General features: G+C 35.3%; 1 protein-coding gene across 1 annotated transcript in view; it reads left to right on the top strand.

Annotated features, from left to right (window-relative positions):
• LRP1B (LDL receptor related protein 1B) overlaps positions 1–26,655 on the top strand; it is a gene marked incomplete at its 3' end in the record, with an annotated part of 2,351,282 nt that overhangs the window by 1,566,866 nt on the left and 757,761 nt on the right. The window contains exons 36-39 of the mRNA XM_082630936.1: positions 4,600–4,819; positions 6,722–6,911; positions 11,826–11,948; positions 22,992–23,132. Of these exons, the coding sequence (XP_082487062.1) occupies positions 4,600–4,819; positions 6,722–6,911; positions 11,826–11,948; positions 22,992–23,132 (674 nt within the window). The remainder of the gene's footprint in view (positions 1–4,599; positions 4,820–6,721; positions 6,912–11,825; positions 11,949–22,991; positions 23,133–26,655) is intronic.

Genomic DNA, 26,655 nt, shown 5'->3' with positions numbered 1-26,655 from the left:
AGAGTGAGGAAAAGAGTTCAGATAAAGAAAATGGAACAACTGAAATCTTAAGTTGGGCAAAAGCTTTACTGTCAGAGGAACTGAAATGAAGATGGGCTGGATTATAGACGGCAAATAGGAAGGTGACTGAGGATGCAATTGGAAAGGAAAGCAGGGCCTTGCCCACTACCATGAGAGATATGTACTTTGTCTTCAGTGTAAATGTAAAATAGGGAATTGATATAGTCAGATTTATATTAAAAACAACAACAACAACAACTAATCTTACTATTCTGTAGAGAATGGATTGGAAGATGGTAGAAGTAGAAATGGTACCATGTCAATTTAATTGTCCAAATAATCATTTGACCCTAATATAAGTTTTTTAAAAGTGAAGAAGAAAGTTTAGTTTGGAAAACTCCATTTAAAATAGCATAATAAGGATTCCCTGGTGACGCAGTGGTTGAGAGTCCGCTTGTCGATGCAGGGGACACGGGTTCAAGCCCTGGTCTGGGAAGATCCCACATGCCGCGGAACGGCTGAGCCCGTGAGCCATGGCCGCTGGGCCTGCACGTCCAGAGCCTGTGCTCCGCAACGGGAGAGGCCACAACAGTGAGAGGCCCGCGTACCGCAAAAAAATAAATAAATAAATAAATAAAATAAAATAGCATAATATAACTTTAATCAAAACATTTTTGTAAAAACTTGGTTCATTTACATTTTTCTACCATAATACCTTTTTGCAGCTGTACACAGCAGAGCATCACAGATTTTCTCTGCCATAATAGCCTATTAACAAAAAGTATGCTTCAGAGGTATGGTTTTATCAAAAGCGTCATAACCAATTATAGAAATCAGTAAACGGATCATTTTTCATTTATTTATTTATTAAAATATATTATTGAGTGACTACCATATAGATCAATAGAAATCAGTAAGACAGTGATTGTCTTCAAGGAGTTTATAATCTGGTGTGCTTGGTGTACACACACACACACACACAACACACACACACCCCAAACACACACACCCCACACACACTTTACCTATAAAATAAAATAGAATGAAATACATGCTCTTTAGGAATTCACTGAGGTTTTTAATTCAGAATTGAACTTTAGAGGATGGACAGATTTCCAAATGAATAAGGTCTCAGGGTCTTGGGGTGTGCAGTCATAAGGTTAGTCACTGTACTCCAAAGGGACATTGTGAGTAATTGTTAGAGGCAAGGAAGCTAATGGCAGTTTTGAGGTGGGATGAGTTCATTAAGGCTAGAGCAGGGGACATTCTAAGGAACATAGCAGGAGGTGAGACTAGAAATATACAGAAATCTTCAATGTTGTAAGTACAATTTTGACTTATTTTGCTGACATCAGAGTAATTGGAAGGTTTTGAGGATAAAAATCACATTTTTCAATTCATGATTTAGTAAGACAAGCGAAAGCCATATGATAGCTCTATGAAAGACAATCCATGGGAGTTCCCTTTGAAAAGTGATGAAAGACAGACTGTAGCATTTGTAATAGAAACAGAAAAGTGGGAACTGAGACAACAGACAGGAAAGAATCGGATTGGCAGGCCTCAAAAATTGTTGAAATGGGGCTTCCCTGGTGGCGCAGTGGTTGAGAGTCTGCCTGCTGATTCAGAGGACACAGGTTCATGCCCTGGTCCGGGAAGATCCCACATGCCGCGGAGCGGCTGGGCCCGTGAGCCATGGCCGCTGAGCCTGCACGTCCGGAGCCTGTGCTCTGCAGCGGGAGAGGCCACAACAGTGAGAGGCCCGCGTACCGCAAAAAAAAAAAAATTGTTGAAATGGGGGTAAACCTGGAGGAGGAATCAGTTATGATGGACTATTCCTCAAGGTGATAGCTACAAATGAACTCCCTACTTTGCAATCATTTTAAATCTCATAATTTACAGCAATAACTTAGAAACCTACAGCTCCAGTTCTGATTTCTCAAAACATTATCTGCAAGAAAAGATGAGTCCAAAGCTAAGTGCATATTTCCCTCCAAACAGGATTTTCTATATCCCTCTCTCAATTAAAAGTACCACATCCTCTAGTTAACAGCTAGATATTATGTCATCAACTCAATCAAGTTCTTTAAAAGTTATTTCACTTCCATGGCAGAAAATCTTAAGGATTTAAAAATTTCTGGGATTGACCCACCAGATAATACAATTTAAATTGGGGGCATGATTAATATCAACAAAGCCAAGCTTAGTGCTAGATAGTACAAATATGAACAATAAATATGCCCTGCCCTTAATTATTTGAATTTTTAATTGGAATTATCAGACATGCAACACCATCAAATTCAATACATGGCATAAATGCAATAAATTCTATAAAATAACTAACAACTATCACTAGGAAACAAAAGAATGAGCTAATTTTGACAGAAAAGCTAGGGGCAGACTTCATTGAAAAATTGTATTTGAACAAGGCTTGAAAAATAGAAGTACAATTTTTTTTTGTCATAGTAGAAGACCAGCTTAACCTAATTTTTATTTCATGAATACCCCAAGCCCCACCTACAAAAATATTTATGTTTTCTCTTGCTTAGTTTATAGGTTGCATTTCCTATTTTGTATGTTTATGAATCATCATATTTGATAATAATTATAAGGCTTTCACAATATATCAATAACTTTTAATCAGCTGAGTAGATGATCACATATCTGGTCTCCATCAGATTGGCATCACTTATTAAAATTTTTTTTTCTTATATTTTGTTTGACTAAAAATAGTCTCAGGTAGTGGATTGGATCACAAACAATCCTGTCTTCAAATAACAGCACAATATAAAATATGTTTAGAATATGCAGAATTATCTCCTGTGTGTGTGTGTTTGCATGGACATATATGTGTGATTTGGGTTAGAGAGTCACAGAAAAAAAGTGTTACTATTATCAAGAGGAAAAGCTAGAGGGAAAGATAATTGCAATTTAACAAGTTATAAATTAGCAACGACAATACAACTGCATTGATTAACTGTGTTTAAGATTTCAGAAACGGTATCAAGAGAGATGAAAAAGTTGTTATTTCTCTTTTACATAGCTGATTTATATAGTTGAAGTCATTTTGCCTAACTAGCACAGGATTAGAGCAAATGGAATGAATCTTCTGTTTATTCTTAATTTGTCCCAGTAATAAACCCACTTGATACAGGCATGATACAAAATAAGCATAGTACCATGTTTATTTCTAGGATTAGAATGTATTTGGACTTATTAAAATTCACCAATCTAAATATACTTCCTCAAATCTAAAAAGGCATATCAACATAATTGTAAACTGTTAAGAGAATTTAAAAAGAGCTTAATAGGCATGAAAGAATGGCTGGTGTGTCACCTCCTCAGCTGTCCCAAATCTGCCTGCTTAGATCACAGTAGGATTTTTTTTTTTTTTTTCGGTATGTGGGCCTCCCACTGCTGTGGCCTTTCCTGTTGCAGAACACAGGGTCCGGATGTGCAGGCTCAGCAGCCATGGCTCACGGGCCCAGCCACTCCATGGCACGTGGGATCCTCCCGGACCGGGGCACGAACCAGTGTCCCCTGCATTGGCAGGCGGACCCTCAACCACTGCGCCACCAGGGAAGCCCTAGATCACAGTAGAATTTTTAGTCATGGATACAGATTTGTCCCAAATTACCTCAGAAATTCTTTAGGGTCCATAACAGATGGGAGGCAGAGGATCTAATAAGGGTACTTCCAGGGTTAGCAGCTTAGAAAACTTTGAAGCTTTGTGAAGTCATGTATGAGGTGACTGAATTAAAGCCTACACTTTAGTTAGTAACTCAGGAACTTTCACATGACCCTACGACAACACATGTGGAGGGTTTTAACCTTATTCATGAGGCAGTTGGAGGCCCCTTCTTCCACTGTTATAGCTTACACAAAAGATTTGTTTTTAAAGGCAGATGCTTTTGTTTGAGACGGAAATTAAAGCTCAAAATCTCAAGGTCAGTCAACCTACTGTTATTAAATTTATGTGCAGCTCAATCATCTTCTGCGGGTTTTAGGGTAATAATAAGCAGCAATAAACATAGATAATTTGCATCAGGAAGACAAATTAGACCTGGCCAAACAAACCCAGTATGACTGCCCTTTAGAACAGAGACAATCCAACTGCCTGCCTTTAAAAAAAAATAAATAAATAATTCATATGAGATTAAATAAAGTCTGCAGTAGATCATTAACTGTGCTGTCATTCTCATGCCAGTTAATCTGCTTTTTAAACACATAATTGATTATATGTTTTATCAAATGGACATTTAAAAATAGTAATGCCTCAAGAATCATTTCCCAAACTTTTGGTACCAACACCAAAGAAAATCAGGATTTGGCACTTGCTGTTAGGTTAATTAATAAACGAGGCCAGTAAGTGTCGTAGTGGTGGTCGTGGGTTTTCTGAAATGTGTCTAATTGGCTCCACTGAACAAATCTTAACTTCCCTGAGTACTTCGCAGCTGTCTCCTCTGGGTAGATCAGCATTTAGGTAGGAGAACAAATCAGAATGTAACTACATTTTATGGAGGCGCCAAACCTGAGGAAGTGTCTGTCTATATGGTGGCTGGTTGAAATGACACACGTGCGCTCTTGTTTTTAATATCTTAGTTGGATGTATTGGACAGACTGGGAGGAAGATGAAATAGATGACAGCGTGGGAAGGATTGAGAAGGCCTGGATGGATGGCTTCAATCGGCAGATTTTTGTGACTTCAAAGATGCTGTGGCCAAACGGCTTAACTCTGGACTTTCACACCCACACGTTATACTGGTGTGATGCCTATTATGATCATATTGAAAAAGTGTTTTTGAATGGAACTCACAGGAAGGTAAAAGACAAATGCTGCTGTTTTAACCCAGAGGCTCCTGTCACAGAGCCTTGTTGTGTTGTGTTAAAAATACTTTCAAGTTTATTTTTACCCCTCTGAGGTGGCTGCCAGTATTCTCCGTGGGGTGGCTGAAGGAGGCTGAGCATTAAGCAGTGCAGCTGGCACTTGCCTCTGGGAGACCAGGCCCAGCTCACTGTGGCATGCCAGGATTTGTGGGATTTTTCAGAGAAGCTCTCAGCATATCAGAGCTGTTTGAAATGCAGTTTTTCTACATTATTGATGTTTGCTAGGACCAAGCACCCCCAACTCGGTTCAGATATCTTCAATATTTGCACCTGAAATGTAACCTATGTATTATGACAAAGTAATTAAGATTCATTTATTCAAATAAAGAACTTCATGACATTGGAACTAAAACACATGAGTGGATTAAACTTCAAGCCTATGGGTGTGAACAAATATCAACATCTTCTTGTCTCTTTTGGTAGAATTGTTGCAAAATGATTTTGTAATTCTTCAGTGAGATTGAGGATGACGTTGACTGTTTCAGCAAAATTTCACCTCTGTATTCTGTTTTATAATCACCTAAGCACATATAACATTATGAACTGGCTTTGACTGTTTAGTTAAATGATATTTAGAAAAATGGTATATTAGAAATTACCAAACTGCTTCCTTTGACAATACACTTTCTTCTTTTTTGGAAAGGAAGATTGCACAATTGGCCAAGTCCATTTATTAAGTATTCTCTTTGAGAAATATAATACTAATCAGTTAAGACCATTTCAATCATTGGTTATCTCCAACAGTGCTTTAAATGTCTTTCCCCAAATAAATAAAATTGATTTACATTTAACCTAATGTCACATACTTAAGAGGTGTTAAAAAATATTGATGATCCCTTTGAAGATGTTGATATGTACACAATATACATAGCACTTTATTAGCCAGCATATTTTAGCCTACATGGAAGTGAGCAAAGAAAAATAATAAACTGTCTCAATTATTCAACATATGAAAATTTGGTATGAAGAGTTCAGATATAAGGAGCAAAATTTCAGTTTCTAACCCTATATTATTTGGATAACTTGCTCAATCCTCTCATATTAGATGAATTGAGTCCAAAAGGCTATTTCATATTGTATACAGTATCATTTTATAAATTGTGAAAGATGAAAAAGTATTATTATTATGGGAGGTATGATTCCTATTCTCTTCTACAAACTTACATGCAAAACAGAACTTATCACAGGATTGCTCCACTGTGTAGTTTAAAGAACCACAAAACACACGGGAATGTAAAGCCTATATCAAGACAAGTGGAATTAAAATTAGCCAGGAGTCTTGTATATCTGTTTACTACCAATAAATGTTTCTATGTTCAAAATTAAAATTTTACCTTCCTCCCTGTCATCGCCTAGATTTCTTCAATTTGCATTAATCCAACTGAATAGAGGGATTCCTTCCACTCCCAGTGTTGTTAGACCATGTTGTATCCCTTGGCTATTGGGTGAGCAATACTGCAATATACATAATGCCACTAATTACTCAGATCAATTTCTGTGCCAGAATATGATACTGGAATATCATAAAGAAAAGAGATAGGGAAGAGTATCAGGCAAGGTCATTTTAATGTTTGTATTTCTTGACCATATATATAATGCCGTGTATGAGAGAATTGAAATGGATGAAATGTAAATGGCCTCCTTCAAATAACATGTCCTAAAATCAGAAAAATATGCTCACATTGTGAAATCCATTTTTCAAATACACCGAAAGAAACTGTAAGTTATTAGTTAGATCATTATCTGTTCTACTTATTTGAATATCAGCTTCTCTAAATATTTGGTTATGTTTCTAAAGGTCAGGTCTGATTTTTCACAATGTGTTTATATTTTACAGATTGTTTACAGTGGGAAAGAGTTGAACCATCCTTTTGGACTGTCGCATCATGGGAATTATGTGTTCTGGACTGATTATATGAATGGTTCCATTTTTCAACTAGATTTGATAACGAATGAGGTGACATTACTGAGGCATGAAAGACCACCCCTGTTTGGGCTTCAGATTTATGATCCTCAAAAGCAACAAGGTATTAAAAACCAGATAAAATTGCTTCTGAGTTTCACATATAATAATACTTCAAGAGGTTGCATAAAGACTTTATTTTGACAGTATTGCTGAAGTTTTATGATAAAAGGTGTCTAGTCACTCCAAAGTCACTCAAATCTTAGACTTTGTTACCATAAAAATTTATTATTTATCATTCAAAATATCCTGAATGAGTAACTCTGGGAATTCTATTTGAGTGAAGTTCAAGGTTTTCTCCAAATACTTCCTTTTTCATGTCATCTTCGCTGAAAAAAAGCTATTATTTAAAGTAAAAAATCCTCAATGTTTTCAAAGAGTCAGTATTGTGAGCAGTGGAAAAACTTTCAGTGTGGAAGGAACATTATGGGAAAATGTTAAAAAATACATTATACAAGGAAAATAGTATTTTTTAAAGTATCTTAGTATATTTATCCGATTAATTTCATATACATTTAAGGAACATTTAATTATTTTAGATGTTATAAAAGTGAAATAATCTACCATGATATTCACTTCTTATTAAAATCAGATAATATTCTTTCATCTTTCTATCTACATGAGTTATTAATATTTATTAGGCCATCCACAAACAGCATGACTCAGAATTTAGGTAACAAACAAACAAAAAAAGTTTAGTAAGTTATGTTGTAGATTTTCGGTTATGAATCTAAATAGTCACCGTTCCTTTTTTTAATACGGATATCCTTGTGAAAATTTAATGAACATTAAATTTTTTCAGCGTGTATGTTGTCAGTAGGAAGTTACCTAACAACAAGAGTTTTTTTGAAGATATTTTGGCTTAATCAGAGATTTGAAAAGCAAACTATCTTATGCAAGGGCTTCACTTTTTTCTACTGGATTGAAATTGCCTCACTGGGATAGAAATGCAATTTTATAAAATAATGGAAGTACATAAACTAAGAAGTTTCAATAGCTAATAAAAGATAAAATTGTCTTTAAAAAGAATAAAAATTGGGCTTCCCTGGTGGCGCAGTGGTTGAGAGTCCACCTGCCGATGCAGGGGACACGGGTTTGTGCCCCGGTCCGGGAGGATCCCATGTGCTGCGGAGCGGCTGGGCCCGTGAGCCATGGCCACTGAGCCTGCGCGTCCGGAGCCTGTGCTCCGCCACGGGAGAGGCCACAACAGTGAGAGGCCCGTGTACCGCAAAAAAACAAACAAAAAAAAAAGAATAAAAATTAATTATTTGAGATGGTATAAGTTATGGTTGTGGACAAGAAATGAAGAATAGAGGCAGTTGCCTGGATAGATCAAATGGTAATATTTTCTGTTCACATCAGCTGCCCCACCACAATTGTAGTTTCTCTACAATGAACTAGAGACAACATTATGAACAGCAACAACCCTCCTCACCTGCTACAGGCTCTTGTTTGCAGGACTGCTGTTCCCTCTAATTTTAAGGTCACTAGTTTTCTGGATTTCATTATACTAATCATTATAGAGTCACATTTCCCGTTTCCATTTTCTTTAAAAATTGTTCATCTTGAATGTCGTCTCTAACTCCCCTCTGACAAATTGCAGGACATTTTCACAGTCTTCATGTTCTTTAAAATTCTAGTTGCTTTAAAGAGTTCATTGATCAAATGCAACACATGGGATGAGAAATGCCTTGACTTACTGTAAAATGGACTAGCCCTTGGATACAAGTCCTAACATTTAGTTCTTCTGAAAATCAGGACCCACCATGAAAGATTTAACAAAGATAAGAGATGTTTTCTTTATAAAATTCCTGTAAGGATTATGTAACTATTTGTTATATAAGAGCAAGACTTAGAACAGTGCCTGGCACACATTTTATATTAATCAATTTACCCCTACCATTTCTTAATCAAGAGTCATATATTTTTGAGTTTCCTTCCATATAAACATTTTAAATAAATATCCAAAGGAGTAATGTGTCACAAACATAACAACAAAGGGCATGCCTCTGATAGGAATATGAGGAATGTATTCTATATTCATGAAGAATATATCTGGGGTCTCAGACAGTGCCATTGACATAATTGTTCAGTGCTATCCCTTGGATGGACAAGGTTCTTTTAAAAATGCCTATTGATTTCTATTATACGTATGAGAAATCCAAGAGTAAGGCAGATGTAGCCATTCTCCTCAGAACACAAAGAGCCAGGGATAAACTGGGATTCCACTTCAAGTTTGTCTGACCACAGAGTAGCCTTATATGATTAATTTATGTAGCCATTTTTATTTATGAAAATTATATAACTATTATACATTTAGATAGGAGAAAGGAACATGTGTTTTTTTGTCATTGTAGTTTTATCATTAATAAATTTTGCATTCAATTAAACATTTTTTTAATATAAAGAGTCCCTTGACAACCTTTATAGAACCCAGGATTCAAAGATCTTAGATTACAAAGCAGTAGTATAACAGATACACCTTTAAATAAACATATCTTTAAATAATCTACCTTGAAATGCAAAGTATGTAGACAGAGTTTATATGTATTCTTACTCACATACAAACAAGGAAATCCACTTTATCTTGTTACAACAGACATATCTATTCTCATATTTGTACCTTTTTTCTACACCCACAAGTGACTGTTTCTGTCATTCAACTTGTTAACTAGAAGTTTCATTCATTCAGTTATTCATCAATTCAGCTAGTGTTTATCAAACACACAGTCTGTGGCAGCCACTCTAAGGGGCAGAATAATCCTACTTCTCCAAAATATAAGATTGGGGAAAAAAAGACAATGTTTTTGGCCCCAACAGACTCTATCTTTAACTTAATTTTAAAAACTACTCCTCCTTTGTTTTCCTTGCATAGTTCATTTGTAAAAAAGTGTCTGCTGCCAAAGTGATGTAATCTAGAATTTTATTTTGTTGTTTTTAGTTTATTTTTCTGTCCCTTATTGATCTAATTTTATTTTGTCATACATAAACAAGTTAGAGTATAAGAAGCATAAATCTTAAAGAAAAATTCCTGTTTCTATTTATTTAGAAATAATATGATTATTAGTATTATTACCTAGAAATAAATAATAATTCTTGTTTGAAATCCTTATTTTTTTAAGGATTATTTCTTTTTTCTAAATATTAGAGAAGTCATTTAACTCCTTAGGTCTTTAGCAGTTTCACCCGCAAACAAGAAGAAACCTACCTTTATAATTTTATCATAAAAATTGAATTAAAATGAATGTGTATGTAAGGTAACTAACCCTGGGATTGATGCATTATGGATTTTCAATAATGAAAGCTATCAATATGTTAATGAACACTTTTATTGATATTTATGTGTAAATATGTTAATGATGTTCGCAGCCAGTCATGTTTTTTTCACTATACAGTTTAATCCTGTACATAAAGTGCATAAGATAGACAGAACACCTAAGCATCCTAGGAAGTATTACATCTTTATTCCATGGTCATGGAATAAACACGGCTAAATCTGGAAGCTGCTTAAAAATATTCTGCATTCTCTATTGGAAAAAGCCTGAACTAAATTATTTTCTGAGTTCAGAAATTGATGGTGTAGCTTGAATTATTAGCTTCCTTAGCTTTCAAGTGGTTTTTTTTTGTTGTTTGTTTTTTGTTTTTTTAGTTTTTCTATACATAGCAAATTGAATTTACTTCTCAGAATAATGAAAAAAACTATTATATAATTTAAATCATTTCTTCTGATCTGTGGCCACACAATGATAATCTATGGGAGTGAGTTAAATACTTACTGCATAGAGTGATATTTCGAGTTTTTTAACTCATTTATTAATACTCTCTGCTTAACATATCTAACCCCTGAGGCCCAAAGTATAATAACCTGGTCTGTCGCTTTAGTCACATTTTTGACACTTGCACTTTAACTGCCAGTACAGTTTTAACCATTGTATTATTGTATTATCTGTGTCCCAGTAATTAAAAGCTCTTCATCTTTAATGTTTGAATAAGATATTCTGCTATAATCAAAATGTTATTGATACCTTGGAAAATACAACATAGTATAAAATGATCCTGGCATTTGCACTGCCAGTTTGGAGTGCTGGTCTATACATATATAGCACAGAAAATATACTTTCTTCCTTGCCTTTCCAACTTGTAGGAATAAATGGCATCCAAATGGTGACTACCTAAATTTTATTTACTTTTACCTACACCTTTATAAAACAGATTCTCCAGCCTCTTCAAAAATTTACCTCAGTTTTATCTGAGGGTCCAAGAGTGTCTCACATATGTTCATGAATAATACCTTTATGAATTTTCCCTCAGGCCTATTTTACTGATAGCAACTGCGTGCCTCATCAGTGCCTCTGCTGTTTAGGTCCACTGGGACAACACGTTACTATTGTGTACTGTACACTCTCCTGGTACCAGCAAGGCTGCTCATTTTTCAGGCTTCACAGATAGCCTGCATTCCTTGTATTCCTCAATGCGCTCACATGCCAATGTACTCCTTGCAGAGGAGGAAGGAAAATCCACCCGTTTGCCCAGTGTTTGCTTTCTGTTTACTTCGGATCCAAAGGCACATTCCAAGTGCTGGTGGTCTACTTTCTAAAGAGCTCAAACTTGCATACACTGGGCCCGTTCTAGGAAATTGTCCTGGACAGACACCATTCTGTCCACTTTATCCTTTTCTCTCTTGTTACCTCTCTGCACACAAACCTCTATCTCTTCTAACCAACTTGTAAATTCCTCATTATCTACCAATGCATCATATATTTTCAAACATTTTTAAATCTCATTTACGATTCAGCAGGAATCCTTATTACATTAATAAATAGGTATTATTTGTGGTATATATGTGTGTGTGTGTGTTTGTGTGTGTGTGTGTACATTTTTGCACCATGTACATCTCCTGGAAAGAACATGGGACTGAACCAGCTAACCTTGTATGGAATCAGAGTTCTCTGACATATTTTCTTCCTTCCTCTTGCAGGTGACAACATGTGCCGAGTAAATAATGGAGGCTGTAGTACATTGTGCTTGGCCATTCCAGGAGGCCGAGTATGTGCTTGTGCTGATAATCAACTTTTAGATGAAAATGGGACCACTTGCACATGTAAGTGTCTTTTCATGTTATACTCATTGTTTATAAGTGTCTTTCTGAGGCACAGAAGCAGATGAAACCAAAGGAATTAAAATCAAACTTGAAAAGAGAAATTCAGGTAATGACTTAGGTATAATTCTTTTTAGACTATAAATGATCAATGGAATTAATATCTAATACACAGATGAATAATGATAATGATGAAGTTTAGCTGAGTAACCTGTCACTGCTGCATCTAGTTTAGTGAAAATTATAAATAAGTATGTGCCACAGAAGAAAATATTTCTTGAAATTAAGGAACCTCACCATCAGTAGTTGTAAGTAAAAATGCATAGTTCTTGGTTACGTAGATATTTATTACTTTAAATAGCATAGTAAGCTCGGTTATCTATACTTGGTGGTGAAGAGCAAGAAAGGAGGCAAAAAGAGACTTCTGGGGAATTTCTACACTTTATCAAAATAGGGAACTAACTGAATTGCTTGACCTGGATTAAAAGCACTTTATTAACTTTTGCTGACCTTCCTCAATTTACTTCATCTTGCTTTTCCAATGTGACCCTTTTGAAACTTATCCTGTCTACACACATCATGTCCCTTAAGCACAATGACAGCAATGATGCCATGCATATATTGAGTGCAATATAAATATTTCTGGAATGACTTAATCTTGAATTGTGTATTACTCGTGATTCTCCAGAGAAACAGAATCAATAAGATGTACACATATAGAGACAGAGAAGAAGATTTTTTTTTTTGGCTCTTGCCATTATGGAGGCTGACAGTCCCAAGATCTGCAGTCAGCAAGCTGGAATCTCAGGAGTGCCATTGGTGTAGTTCCAACCTGAATGCTGGTAGGCCTGAGACCCAGGAAGAGCCAGTGCTTCAGTTTGAGTCCAAAGTCAGGAAAACAAAAACAAAAACAAAAACATCACAGTTCAAGCAATCAGGCAGGAAGAATTCCTGTTACTTGCAGGAAAGTAGGCCTTTTTTTCTATTCAGGCCTTTAGCTGATTGGATGAGGGCCTCTCACATTAGGGAGGGCAATCTGCTTTAATTTGGTCTACTGATTCAAATGTTAATCTCATCAAAAACACTCTCGCAGACACAACAGAGTAATGTTTGACACAAATCTGGTCACTCTGTCGCCTAGTCAAGTTGACACATAATATTACCATCACAAATTGTTGAATAAATATTTCATGTATTTTTCCATTAGTTATAATGATGTCTCTGGGAGGCAGAAGAAGAAATAAGTGTAACGAAAAAGACTTCAACTTATCTGTGATGTCTTCTTTTAGAGAAGAAAAGATGTGGATAAAAAAAAATTTTTAATGTGGATTTCTAAAGCTGATTTAATAAATAGTAACATTTGAGAAATATAAAAACATTAATGCAAAACCTATTTATAATGCCATTATTCAACAATAAGCTTCTAGGACATTTTCATGGGGATCCTTATAATTATATATCATAGAAGTTATTATTTTTTCTACTACTAATATAATCATAGTTAACATTTATTGAATTCTTATACTGGATGTGGCATTTAAAAAAATGTTCATGATTCTCATTAGTCCTTACAATAATCATATAAGGAATATACTATTACTATCTCATTTTATGATTTAAAATTTAGACTGAGAGGTTAATAACTTTTAGAAGCTCATGTAATTAGTATGTAGAACATTTGGAATTTAGATCCTAAATTATTTCATTTTGGTGATTGAACTCTTAATTATGTTGTACTTTACAAGTTTTGGATCATACTCATATAAATTATTTTGTCCCTTATTTTACTTAATATGAGCATAAGCATTTTATCATGTAACTAAATGTTTTTTGTAAATATGATTTGTAATGACTGCTTTTTAAGCTATTTGTCATCTTTTCCTACATGATGTGTATTATTTCTGATACATTATTATATATTATTTGTGTGTTACTGTACTGTTTGTGATTCCTTCTGTATCTTACCATATTGTCCATGGTTAGTTTGTTATATCTTCTCATCTACTTTAAGCCTTTGGAATAATATCACCAATTAAGTTCTATTTCTATTATTTTGAGTTTCAACTATTTGAGATGAGGAATTTGGCTTCATTCATTCTTTTCTCTTCATCTTCCTTAATTTCAGTCCTTATTATATTTTAGGATTTCTGACAAGGAATATTATTTTGAATTATCAAACAGTAAGTCTCCTTAAAGATGTTTTAACATTTATAGATTTTTGATCAACTTTACAATATTTTCTTTTAGGCCTGGATCAGTGCTTCACTAGTTGTATTGGTTAGTACTCAAACTTTTAGTTCTTCATTGTTTATTTATTAATTATCACTGATGTATAGGATAGATGGAGTATAATTTGAAATAACTTCTTCAAGATGAATGTATATTGTAGAGTTCTGTATTCCAAATATGTCTCCTTTGCCTTTATACGTGAATAGCAATTCTTCTGGATATTAATTGTTGACTAAACAAATTTTTCTTCAAAATTTGACAAATATTCTTTAATTAGATTTTGAGATTATATACTTCAGAGCACAAATATGAATTTTACCCATGGGCAAGGTTTTTTTCCCATTTTTAGTAGTGTTTTTAAAATTGCCTATATATTTTCCTATTTTCCTGCATAAAATAATTCTCTGAGGTGTACTTTCTTTGATTCATCATCAGATGGTATCCCTTCCTTTGTTCTGTGGCATTATTTAGTAATTTCCATTTGGTGGTTCTTTGCATCAGAAGAGAGGAGATCTACCAAGACCCATAGTTTGGGAATAGACAGGGATTAAGCATTGCTTTGAATAGCATAAAGTCTGTCCAGTTGCCTGGTAGATTAAATCTTATCTTAGTTATCAGGATAAATGGTATGATTTATGTTTACATTTCATAGTTTAATTTCTCCCACAGATTCTTCTAAGATTATTTTTCTGGTACAAAATGAGATCCTTTGCTATTCCAGCTGAATAATTTTGACATTTGAACAGATGAAATGCACACAGACAGACTCACATACACACACAAATAGTAACCTTTGTGGACCTCCACCAGGTCTCATCCTGCCTTTGCTGTACCACCAGAATTCCTCTCAAGGATGGAAAGTAGCACTGCAGTATCTCCTTTTTATGGTAGGCACAGACCTTACAGTCAGTACTGGAGGAGCAAAGGACCTTTTTTCCTACCTAAAAATAGACAAGCTTATTCAGTTTCTAGTGGTATAACTTAGAGAGACTTCTGATTGAATATTTAAATCTAGTCTTCTTGGTCTTGCAAAAATGTCAAAATTCACTTAAGATAGTGTCAATAGAATGATCAAGAGGCTGAATTCTCAAGGATCTTGTGAGTGTTCATTCTTTATCTTTGTTTTCATCATGGGAATTTGGAGGGAGAGCTTATACATCAGGTACTAACATCTAGATGGTTTTTATTCTTTATATTTTCTAATTAGTTCTTTAATTTTAGTTGTGTGAGTTATAATTACTTGTATTGTTTGCCTCCAAATTATATTTCCTATTGACTTCATTCTTATTCCCCATTAAAAATTTATGGATTCCTTATGAGTTGGCATATATATGTGCATATTGAGATTGATTATACAAAAGATTTATCACTGGATATCTCTGTGTAAATAAAAATTAGGTGACTTTTGGCTTGTAAAGAAATACTGTACACAATATTAGTCATGTAGCTGATGTTAGGAGATTCGTTATGATAGTTCACATGTGATTATATATCTGGTGAAAATTAAATGAAAGTTTTCTGAGACTATTGGTGTCTTTTTAATACTTATAATGCATTGATGAGTTAATCCCAATGCAAAAAAAGGGGATTAAAAAAGAAGATTGTTTTACCTATAGTTGTTACATGAAACAATGTTAAATCAACAAAAACAGGTGAGTTTTTATTTGAGAATTTGTTATTGCATTTAGTTGTCAAAATTTTTACTAGATTTTTAATATGGCATGCAATTTGTCTAGGTTACTTTCAAATATAATAGAAAAAATCAAGAGAAATGCTATAGTAACTCATTTATTGAAAAGAAGTCAAAGTGTGTTCATATAAATTATTCCAGTTACTATTCATTAGTAAAGGTTTTTATAAGGAAATTTCAGCCTTAGTTTGCAGATGAGGAAATTAAAGTGCAAAAGGACTACAAATAGAGTTTGTGGTTGCAGAGCATAGGGCAAAACTGATATCAGTGTGTCACTAAGCTCTCATTAATGCTGATTTCTCTGGGCTTCTGACATAGTTCAGGCTAGATTATAGTTTTGTGAACTAGTCTCAACTGGATTAACTCTTTAATCTGGATTAAATCTAAATATGTAAGTAAAACAAAAATACATGTTGCAACCACTGAGATACGATCATCCTGGTTTCAGTCATCCTCGGTGAATTGGCATCAAATGAACAAAAACCCATTGGCAGATGGTCAGGCCAGAAATAAACACCAATGGTTGTTTCTCAATGAACTTGTAGCAGAAGGCAATGCCAGAAGAGGCATTCACACAGCAGAAAAATATTGGCATGTTACATGATTGACTGAGGATGAATTCTAATGCCATACCTGGAAGAAATCAAGAATGAGAGTAGGCTGGACCCTTTGTCCTTGTGAATTTTGTGTGTCATGGTCAAGTCTTCTCACAATTAGAAATGAGGCCTGGTGTAGCATAGTAACTGGAAACTTATTGCCCTGGAGAAGCATATGGAAAGCCAGTTGATCAATTATCAAGTGAGTTTTTTTTTTTAATTTATCTTGATGCCTTTGTAGGGAAAAATCACAGCATAGAAAATTAATAAATGATGACAAGAGTAATCCTGAGAAAGGAAGTTAAGCTCCTACAAAAATAAAAAAAAATGATAGTCACTATTTTTTTTTAAATAGCAGCATAATTTTGTCTAGAGTAATGAGACAGTAACATAGTAATTCTTTAAATGCCTCTTTAGTGGCCTGGACAGAAAATGAAAAGGAACAGGACTTTCCAATATGCCTTAGTCCCAAGAAAGCAACTTAAACATTGCCCCAAATACTGGTCATCCAAGGGTAGCATTGTACAGTTATATGTCAGGGGTACTCTGTGACCTCCTTCACCTTCTGGAACACCAGATACATTACTCATCAAAAACAGTGCTCCTGGGCTTCCCTGATGGCGCAGCAGTTGAGAGTCTGCCTGCCGATGCAGGTGACACGGGTTCGTGCCCCAGTCTGGGAAGATCCCACATGCCGCGGAGCGGCTAGGCCCATGAGCCATGACTGCTGAGCCTGCGCGTCCGGAGCCTATGCTCCACAATGGGAGAGGCCACAACATTGAAAAGCCCACGTACCGCAAACAAACAAACAAACAAACAAAAAAACAGTGCTCCACCATGGCTGAGCCATTTATCTGTTCAACTGTGACAAGCCTTATGTTCTAGGATACATGCAGTCTAAAGTGTAATAAAAAGTTTAAGGCAGTAAAAAGTTTAGAAACCCCATCCAGATGAATATTTATGGCCTTCTGTGCATAGGAAGATTATGTACCACTTAGGTTAGCTGCTCAGAAGACCACTCTATCTAATGAAACGTCATCCTGCTATGATCTAAAGGAGAAAATTCCAAAACCATAGCAGCATTTTTCATGCTGCCTTCCAGTATAGGCAATCTTATACAGAGTCATCCAGCAAACTACAACTTCAAGTTTTCTTTTAGGTTTTTCTCTTTCCCTGCTCATACCAAGGGATAGTTAAGAAATTCTGTACTCCCAAAATGTAAGATACAGTTTGTTAAGCAAATAAACATATCATAATATGAAACATATAAGGACAATAGGGAAACTTTATTTTTGTCCTGGGACTAATGCTGTTATGATATAGTCAAGAGCAAATTATCAATTGAGAGAAGAGACAAGAATCAGTTTAGAATAGATTACCACACTGAGGTTGGAAAGAAGAAAAGCCAAATTAGAAACATAGACACTTGTTCATGGGCACCACAGCTTATTAAAACAAGGCCAGGGACATATGTTATTAAATCCAGTCGCTGAGCTGAGATCCAAAGAGATGATTCAAAACTAAACTAAAATAAAAATGGTTTATTAGTAAGGTTTCTTCATTTACCTCATTGAATCTCGACATTAGCTCTAGCAATCACTCTAGCAGTTTTTACCAAAGAAAATAATTAATTCTAGAATGCATATTTCCCTTTGCAGTGTATTGACAAGTCATGCAGAGACCTTCTAATTCCACTGCTCTAACAGCAGGTATCATAGGATGTGTGAGAACTGGCAGTTCCTTGCCAGGCATGCCATGATTCATGTCATTTTATTTCTGATCCTGGTTAAATTAAAGGACTGTTTATTACTTTGTCAGTTTTCTTCCTGGTGAGATAATGTTGTAATATTTTCACTAGAAGTGACCCTGGCTGTAGAATTACAGGTTTTGAATTCAGTTTTCAATTTCACAGTGCAAAGTACAACTCTGAAGCAAAGCTTGTAAGAATAGCATTTGTTAATATATGGAAAGCACTTTCTGGCTGTGCCTACATACCCAAGTGCAATATGGGTTCTGTCACATTAAGCATTGGAAGCAAGTGATATACATGGAGCTTTTCCTGTATGTTTGCTTTCTTGGTTGGGGGGGAACTTTATCACTCTTTCTTTCTTTCTAGCTACATATCAGCCTTTTTTCCCTTAAATTAAGCTAACTTCGTTCATGTACTTGGGTGAAAGGAGAAGAGCATTAGCTGCTGAGCCAGTTGAAGTAATAGTGTTTTCCTGAAGTATTTATTCAGTCTCCAGAGGTAGAATCTCTCATTATAATAATGGCTGTAATGTAGAATTATCAGTCTCTGTTAATTCCAGTAAGTTGGGCAACAAATAATTTTGAACCTCTCCTCTACAACTAGTTCTGTTCTAGGCACTGTTCTGTTCTGTATGTGGCATTATCCTTCCTACATTCAAAGACCTCATAAAAACAGCTAGATGTGTGAAAGTTAATTATAAAATAACTCCTTTATAGAAGTTTGTACAAGGTGTACAGAACACTAATCTTATTTTCTTATGAATGCTATTCCCTCTTTTAATGATGCCAGATATACTTGCTTCATCATCTTGTTGATTCTTGCAAAAGTTGGTAGATTGCCTGGCCATCAGCTAGGGTCTTATGATAGATGATGTTGCTACCCAGTTCCACAGTTAGGTCAACGCTGAGAAAAAGACCATGCTTTGGGATGTCTAAACTGCCATCTTATCCAGATTATCACCTATCACATTAAATTTTATTGTGATAATGGACATATTGCTGGCTCAAAAATAACCTGTCTTTTATCATTATGTATCCTGAGCAAACCTAGGCAGCGTTGATATCATGGTTTCTCTGTGATATAATGACTGATTCCATCTGGGAGACTTGGGTTAGGGCTGGCTTACATTAATGATGCCGATTGCCCTGGGAGACTTTGAAAATCAGAATCCAGTATCTTAAAAAAATTATTTACTATTATGAAAGGTCTGAAAGTTTCCCCTAGTTGCAACCTAGCATGTTAGCCCACCAGCGTTTCATAGATTTAGACAGAAGACATACAATCCTTTGATCAGACACAAAGGATTTTATTACTCATGGCAAAGCAGGTTGCTGAAGTTTCATGTGCACCTTGGTTCTTCTTGCCCTACCCCACCTCCACATCATGTGAGGACCAACCTTTGCCCTGAAGAGAGACATTATCTTTACTATCCTGGTCAAGAAACAAACTTACTCTCTGCTCTGAAAGGAAGCTATACTTCGATCTTCCAAGGCTGTTAGCTGCATAAACATCCTTGAAAAAAAGGTCAGTATAAAAGCTGACACAAGACATGTAGAAACACCATGGAGAAATGCCTCTCCAACAAATTACAGGGGTTAGAATAATTGTAGGCAAACTTTAAAACATCAAAAATATTTGTATATGTTTTAATGCATCTGTTATTACAGATATAAGCAATGCCTAACTGCTGTTACAAGTGATATTGACACATTTGAATGACATTGATATAAATCATCATCAGATGCAGTAGATATAAAAAAGTTATCTCAGGAGGTAAGCTCTACTGGTTCTCAAGCAATTATTCATAACCTATAATGAAAAACGTGAATGGAACCTTAGACATCACTGTCATCTGTTTTTGAAAATTTCCACATTTATATGAGCAAACATTTAAAGATAACTGACCACCCACATACATTTGAAACAATGTTTAAAGCAAGTTTGGAAACTCTTCCTATTTGCATTTATTCCGTAATGATTGGCATATCACTTGAAAAACATTTGAAACCTATGTAGACTTAGAGACCTTCTCTCTAAATTGATTACATTAAAGAATATTTAGTTTAGAAATATCAATTTTCTAGGGTAGTTTGTCTTTCCATAAACAAACGAATCTTCTTAAATATAGATATAATTATTCAGAAGAAACTATAATTTCACTCTTGTATATGGATACATTTGATCATTCCTTACAACTGTGGGTTGAGTTATTTGATCAAATGACCCCGTGAGAGCTAAGCCTTTTAAATTGGTAGGATTGTTATCAGAAGAGAATTTCTTCTGTTTGGTTTCTTGAGTTTTTATATCCTCAAGCTATGTAACAACGGAATTGACTTACTATTTCTTTGGAGTAAACTATAGAGAGACTACAGAAAATCTTAAAGCTGAACTTAAGTGGCAAGGAAGCTGGTGACATCTCAAATCAGGTTTCTTGTCTGATGGAAAATTTTTTAAAAAACACTGAGAGACTATTGACTGTTAGGCTTAATAATTATACAGTAGAAATTAATCAAACTACTAGTTCCAGTTCTAAGTTGGGCTTATATAGAGTCAAAAGAAGAAACTATACCACCCTCAAAGACCTTAAGGTCTAATTGAACAAACAAAACTCAAAATAAGGGAAATTTGCATGTTATAAATGGTCAGTTCTAGAGGTTTGAGAGAAAAGCTTGATCCTAGAGATGGTCAGACACATCCCAGATTACACCTCCACCTTTTTTTTTTTTAATGTGTGTGGGGTTTTTTGTTTTGTTTTTTGAGTTTTTTTGCGGTATGTGGGCCTCTCACTGTTGTGGCCTCTCCTGTTGCGGATCACAGGCTCCAGACGTGCAGGCTCAGTGGCCATGGCTCACGGGCCCAGCTACTCCGGGGCATGTGGGATCCTCCCGGACCGGGGCATGAACCCGTGTCCCCTGGATTGGCAGGCGGACTCTCAAACACTGTGCCACCAGGGAAGCCCTCTTTTTTTTAAAAATTAATTTATTTTATTTTATTTATTTATTTTTTGGCTATGTTGGGTCTTCATTGCTGTATGCAGGCTTTCTCTAGTTGCGACGAGTGGTGACTACTCTTTGTTGCAGTGCGCAGGCTTCTCATTGTGTTGGCTTCTCTTGTTGCGGACCACGGGCTCTAGGCATGTGGACTTCAGTAGTTGTGGCACATGGGCTTAGCTGCTCTGCAGCATGTGGGATCTTCCTGGACCAGGGCTCAAACCGGTGACGCCTGCATTGGCAGGCGGATTCTTAGCCACTGCGCCACCAGGGAAGTCTCTACACCTCCACTTTGTCTTGAGTCCCATACTCATTCCCAGTTGCTGCTATAAAAAGGCACCCTGGGGTTGAATAAGAGACCCAATGATCTCTCATTTTTGTTTTTATTTATTGCAATTTCCTATTTGAGATTTGTTCTCTTTCTTTCTCTCTCTCTGAATATGTATATATATATATGAATATGTATATATATAATATGTATATTTACAAAATTTGTTACTTTCAAGTGACCTTACGGAAAGACAACAGAGAAATTGCTGCTTCTGCATTTTGTTGTTGAAAGAGATTAAACGGGGGGAAAATTATTGTCAGTTCCTCTGTACAGTGTCCGCTTGTCTGAGAGGGGACAGAAGACACATAGGATTACCTTTGACCTAACTGAATATTTCATTCACCACACTGATTATTTTTCACCCTCAAGGCCTTAAATAAGAATCTGGATTATATGGGATGCATTTCCTTGCCCAGCCCCACGCATAATCCTCTGAAGCAGATTCTCTGCAGTTATGGTTCAGCGTCACATTCCCTCTTCCATTCTTTGCAGCAGGGAAAATGTAAGGGTTAAGGGAGTGAAACACAGAGTGTTCTGGAAAAGCCACATATGTTTTTCTCATTATTCCTTATTGTTGGAGTGCATATAGGTTTTGTTACAGTTCATCAGTCCAAAGCAGTTACCCAAAATAAAGCTGAAGGTTATCAGAACTTGGGTGGAAAAATTAGCTTCTGTTTCTTCTAGTAATAAACCAGCTTTTGATAATTCAACACCTTTTTCAGTCCAAGAAATACAAATCATTTACTTTAACCATTGCCACATTCCCTTCACTTTTCAGACTCTACTGAATCCACTCAAAGAGAACAGAAGAATAACAACACTTCCAATTTGCAAATAAATCCCAATCAGTGGAATTCCTAACATTTGATCAGAGAACATGGGATATATGGAACATAGATTCTGAGTATATAATCATTTTGATTAACTTAATACTTCCTTGAATACTTAACCACACCTGAGTTGTTTTTTTTTTTTTTTTTCCGCTTGCCGACCAGCGAAGTAAATACAGCCATCAATGCTGGGTTCTATTCCCTTGTCTTTTCACTTTGATTAGTTTTTGGTGTACTTATGTGTAAGGTGGAGGTAGTAAAATTCTTTGCCGTGCCTTCTTCATAGGTTGTCATGATGATCAGCTGAGATTATGAATAAAAGCTCTTTAAAAAGTAAAACTACAAACAGCATAAATATAAGATGGTATTGTATTATTGTTGTTATTATTTATTATTTTGGAGACAGTTGCTTAAAATGAATTTTTAGAATTCTTAGTAGAATAGTTATTGTCTGAAAAACCTAAATTTTTCTCATTTCCAGAGAAGGTTGCCACTACAATGTTGAGATGTTTTCATATTCTCTATAAAATGAAATGAGATCAGTATTTTCTTATTATAACAAAATTTACATTTTAATGAACTGAATGTATCTAGTATTGTTTATATACCTTGGATTTGTTTTAACCGTAGTTAATCCTGGAGAAGAATTACCTCACATTTGTAAAGCTGGAGAATTTCGCTGCAAAAACAGACACTGTATCCAAGCTCGGTGGAAATGTGATGGCGATGATGACTGTCTAGATGGAAGTGATGAAGATTCAGTCAGTTGCTGTATGTTCTCCTTCAAGTTATGTTAAAACTTTCTGAGACTTTGAGTGTGTGAACTATCAAAGCAGTTTGGGAAAATCTAAAAATATCATTGATGCAGATTGAACTTAGCTTTTTTCTTTTTTTTCAGTCATCCTTTTGTATAGAGATTAGAACTTAGATTATCTCCTTTGCATAGTTTTAAAGCACTGTTTTTCTCATCCTTCCCCATCTTTGAGTATTACCATTTTGCTTACTCCAGAAATTCTCTTCTTTCCTATTTTGTGCTGTCAGCGCCACCGTACCATTGTTAGAAGGTTGCTATAGGAGACCCTTCGGATCTCTGAATTTAAAGATGTGGAAAATCAATTTAAACTCCCCCAAGGCAGAATTACTCGTACAGAAGGTCACGATCCACTCCATTGCTCCTTGGCAACAGAGCCTTGAAGATGCTCCAAGGAAACAGACATGAGTTTGGAATATGTTATTACCTAACTTCACTGGCTCAGTACATAGTAGGAAACACATAGGGACACTCAGACTATTAAAGAAATTAAAGGGTTGATTTTTCTCCCCTTTAGCTTCTATTTAGCTGTTTATCATTTGCTATAATAGGAATAGTTTCATATTTCTGGTAGGGATGAAGAAATGTCCTACAAATATGGAAGGAAAACAATTTGAGAAGCAGATTAAGTAAACTTTTGAAAATACATTTGAGAAGAATCACTACCTGAATGGTTTTGAGAGATATGAAATATTTTTATATGAAGAGAGGTATGTGACAGACATTTACCTTTTGTCTTTTGATTTGACTTATATATATTATTTTTAAAAGAAAATGATTTTTTTCAGTTAATACATTTTTTCAGTTAAAGTGGCTAAACTAATTGAGAGTTCATTGGCAACCCTCCATTTTCCTTTTTATTTCAATCAAGAATATAAAAATAAAGTTTTAAAGATTCCTTGTTAAGAATGAACAAAATTGGTTTGAGCATCTATGGCATACAATTTGGGGACAAAATTCCAAGAATATGGACTTTTAAAAATATTTTCAAATTGTAAAAAATACATAATACATAAATTGTAATTAATACATAAATCTAATACTACTTTCTCTTAATTTCCAAACATGGACTCTGACTTCAATATTATGAACTTCTTATTTTCAATCCTATTACTATCTATTCTCTATAAAGTGTGCCACAAGTAAAATGTTAAATACTAAATTAGCCAAAACTTTTGGAGTGGGAGGAGAATTTCATCTAAGGGTAGATTTTTTTTCCCTACTTTTTAACACAAACAATGTATTATTTATTTGTTTATTAATAGATCTTTATTGGAGTATAATTGCTTCACAATACTGTGCTAGTTTCAGTTGCACACCAAAGTGAATCAGCCATATGCATACATATGTCCCCATATCCCCTCCTCTTGAGCTTCCCTCCCACCCTCCCTATCCCACCCCTCTAGGTGGACACAAAGCACCGAGCTGATCTCCCTGTGCTATGCTGCTGCTTCCCACTAGCTACCTATTTTACATTCAGTAGTGTATATATGTCGATGCTGCTCTCACTTCACCCCAGCTTCCCCCTTCATTAGATTAATTGCCTCATTCCTCATGACTCACAATGTTTATTCACGGTTACAGTGAATGCTCCCTGCATATCAGCTCCCTGCATAGTCACAGAGTGCACGAGTAGAGCACAGTTATTTCATCCCAGTATTTAGGAATTAATCCTATAGGTCCCTGTTCTGTGTGATTGTTCTTTTCACCAACTCATAAAGAAACTCATCTCCTCTATGTGTAGAGGGGGAATTACTACTGTTAACTGTAATATTAAAATTCCTAGTCAATATTTTTTTCTTTCATTATTTTCATCATATCACCCAAACCTACACCATGACCTTTTCCTGGTGTCTTCTACTTTACGTATAGGCCATATTCAATTCTATCAATAAGTCTCATCTTTTTTACCTCTTAAGTAATTAATTTTTTATCCTTACCTCGTCTAAATCTTCACTGTATAAATTAGCCTCCTACCTGAGATGAATGCAGTGGGTGCCCTACTGTTACTCCTACCACTATTATTCCCTTAACTAAAAAGCCCACTTTCCACATTGCTTCGAGTGGTATTTGTAGAATGAAATTTAATCTTGTCATTTCAATAACTGCATAACCAACAAGATAAATTCTAAAATCTATTAACTCCACAGAAAGTACTTCATGTTATGTCTCACATTTACGTTTTTAGCTTTAAATGTCTATCATATATCCACTTAGCCTCTTTGTCCTTGTCATGCTGAACTACATGTAAATCTCTAAAAAATGTCCTTCTCTTTCTTCTGTGATATTGCATTGTCTGTTCCCAGTTATGGAGTTCGCCGTAGTTTACCATTACCTCCATAGGGAAGTCATTTTTGAACACCAAATATCTCCTTCTCGATACAGCCCAGTTGAGTTAAACATCTCTTGGATATTCTCTTATTATGGTAGCTGCCAAACCATATTGCAATTTTATGCTTACTTATTTGATGCATCTAATAGATGAGAAGACTTCCTGAGGAGACACACTATGACATAGCATCTTTTTAGTCTCAGAGTCTAGAACAGTAACTAGCATGTGGATGAATGAATGACTGAATAAATGGGGCAATGGAAAACTAAACATCTCCGGCCACCTCCCAGCAGTATGGTGTTTTCTTTAAACATTGCTTTAAACATTTTCTTTAAACATTGATTCTGAGCAGCATTAGATTCCTGGGGTTCCATGGTTAATATTTCAGCACTGCATAATTCATTTCAGGGCATTATTTTTTATTGTAAGTACTCATAAGCTTTGACCTTGAATTCTGTTATCATTTTACTTCTCAACTCCAAATCACAAGACAATGGATTGTATTTGGCCCTCCTTTTTAACCTCCCATTTATAACACTGTGAAAATTGCCAGGGTCTTTGATCAATCTTCACTGAAGTGCTTATGCATAATGTTAATACTTTAAAATGTTGACCCTCTAATATATTGGATGACTTTTATCCTCCTGAGCAGCTATTCTTGCTAAAGTCCCTGAAGTGAGTAGAAAATGTTAATCATGCTCAAATACCAGAAAACTTAAGGTCCTTTCTTCCTGTTTATTTACTTATTTTTTACTATGTATGAATAAAAACTTCCAAAAAGTGATAAAACCACTTTATCACTAAGGCTACTTTAAATGAATAACGTTTTGTAGAAACTGACTAGAAAGGAATACATTTTCTATACAATAGCATGATAAAATGGCCATTTTTCAAATTCTAAATAAAACTAGTACCAACATTTATTTTTATCATACAGAAGTGCAACTACTGGGCACAACGAAAATTACTTCAGAAAGAATGTTGAAGTTATGAAATAAATACTGAAGATCATGCCAATTCAGTTAGGAATTTAACCTCCAGAAAGCAGGACAAATAATCACAGGAGGTTAACTTTAAGATGGCCTCCTGTTGTGCTTAGATATTGGAGATTTAATCCTTAGCTGTGCTCAGCTTCCCATATGAGGGTTGGT

Source organism: Mesoplodon mirus (assembly GCF_964341445.2).
Source record: "Mesoplodon mirus genome assembly, chromosome: 8".
NCBI classification, from domain to species: domain Eukaryota; kingdom Metazoa; phylum Chordata; class Mammalia; order Artiodactyla; family Ziphiidae; genus Mesoplodon; species Mesoplodon mirus.
Note: the sequence above shows the minus strand (reverse complement) of the source record. Positions and strands in the feature narration are given on the sequence as shown.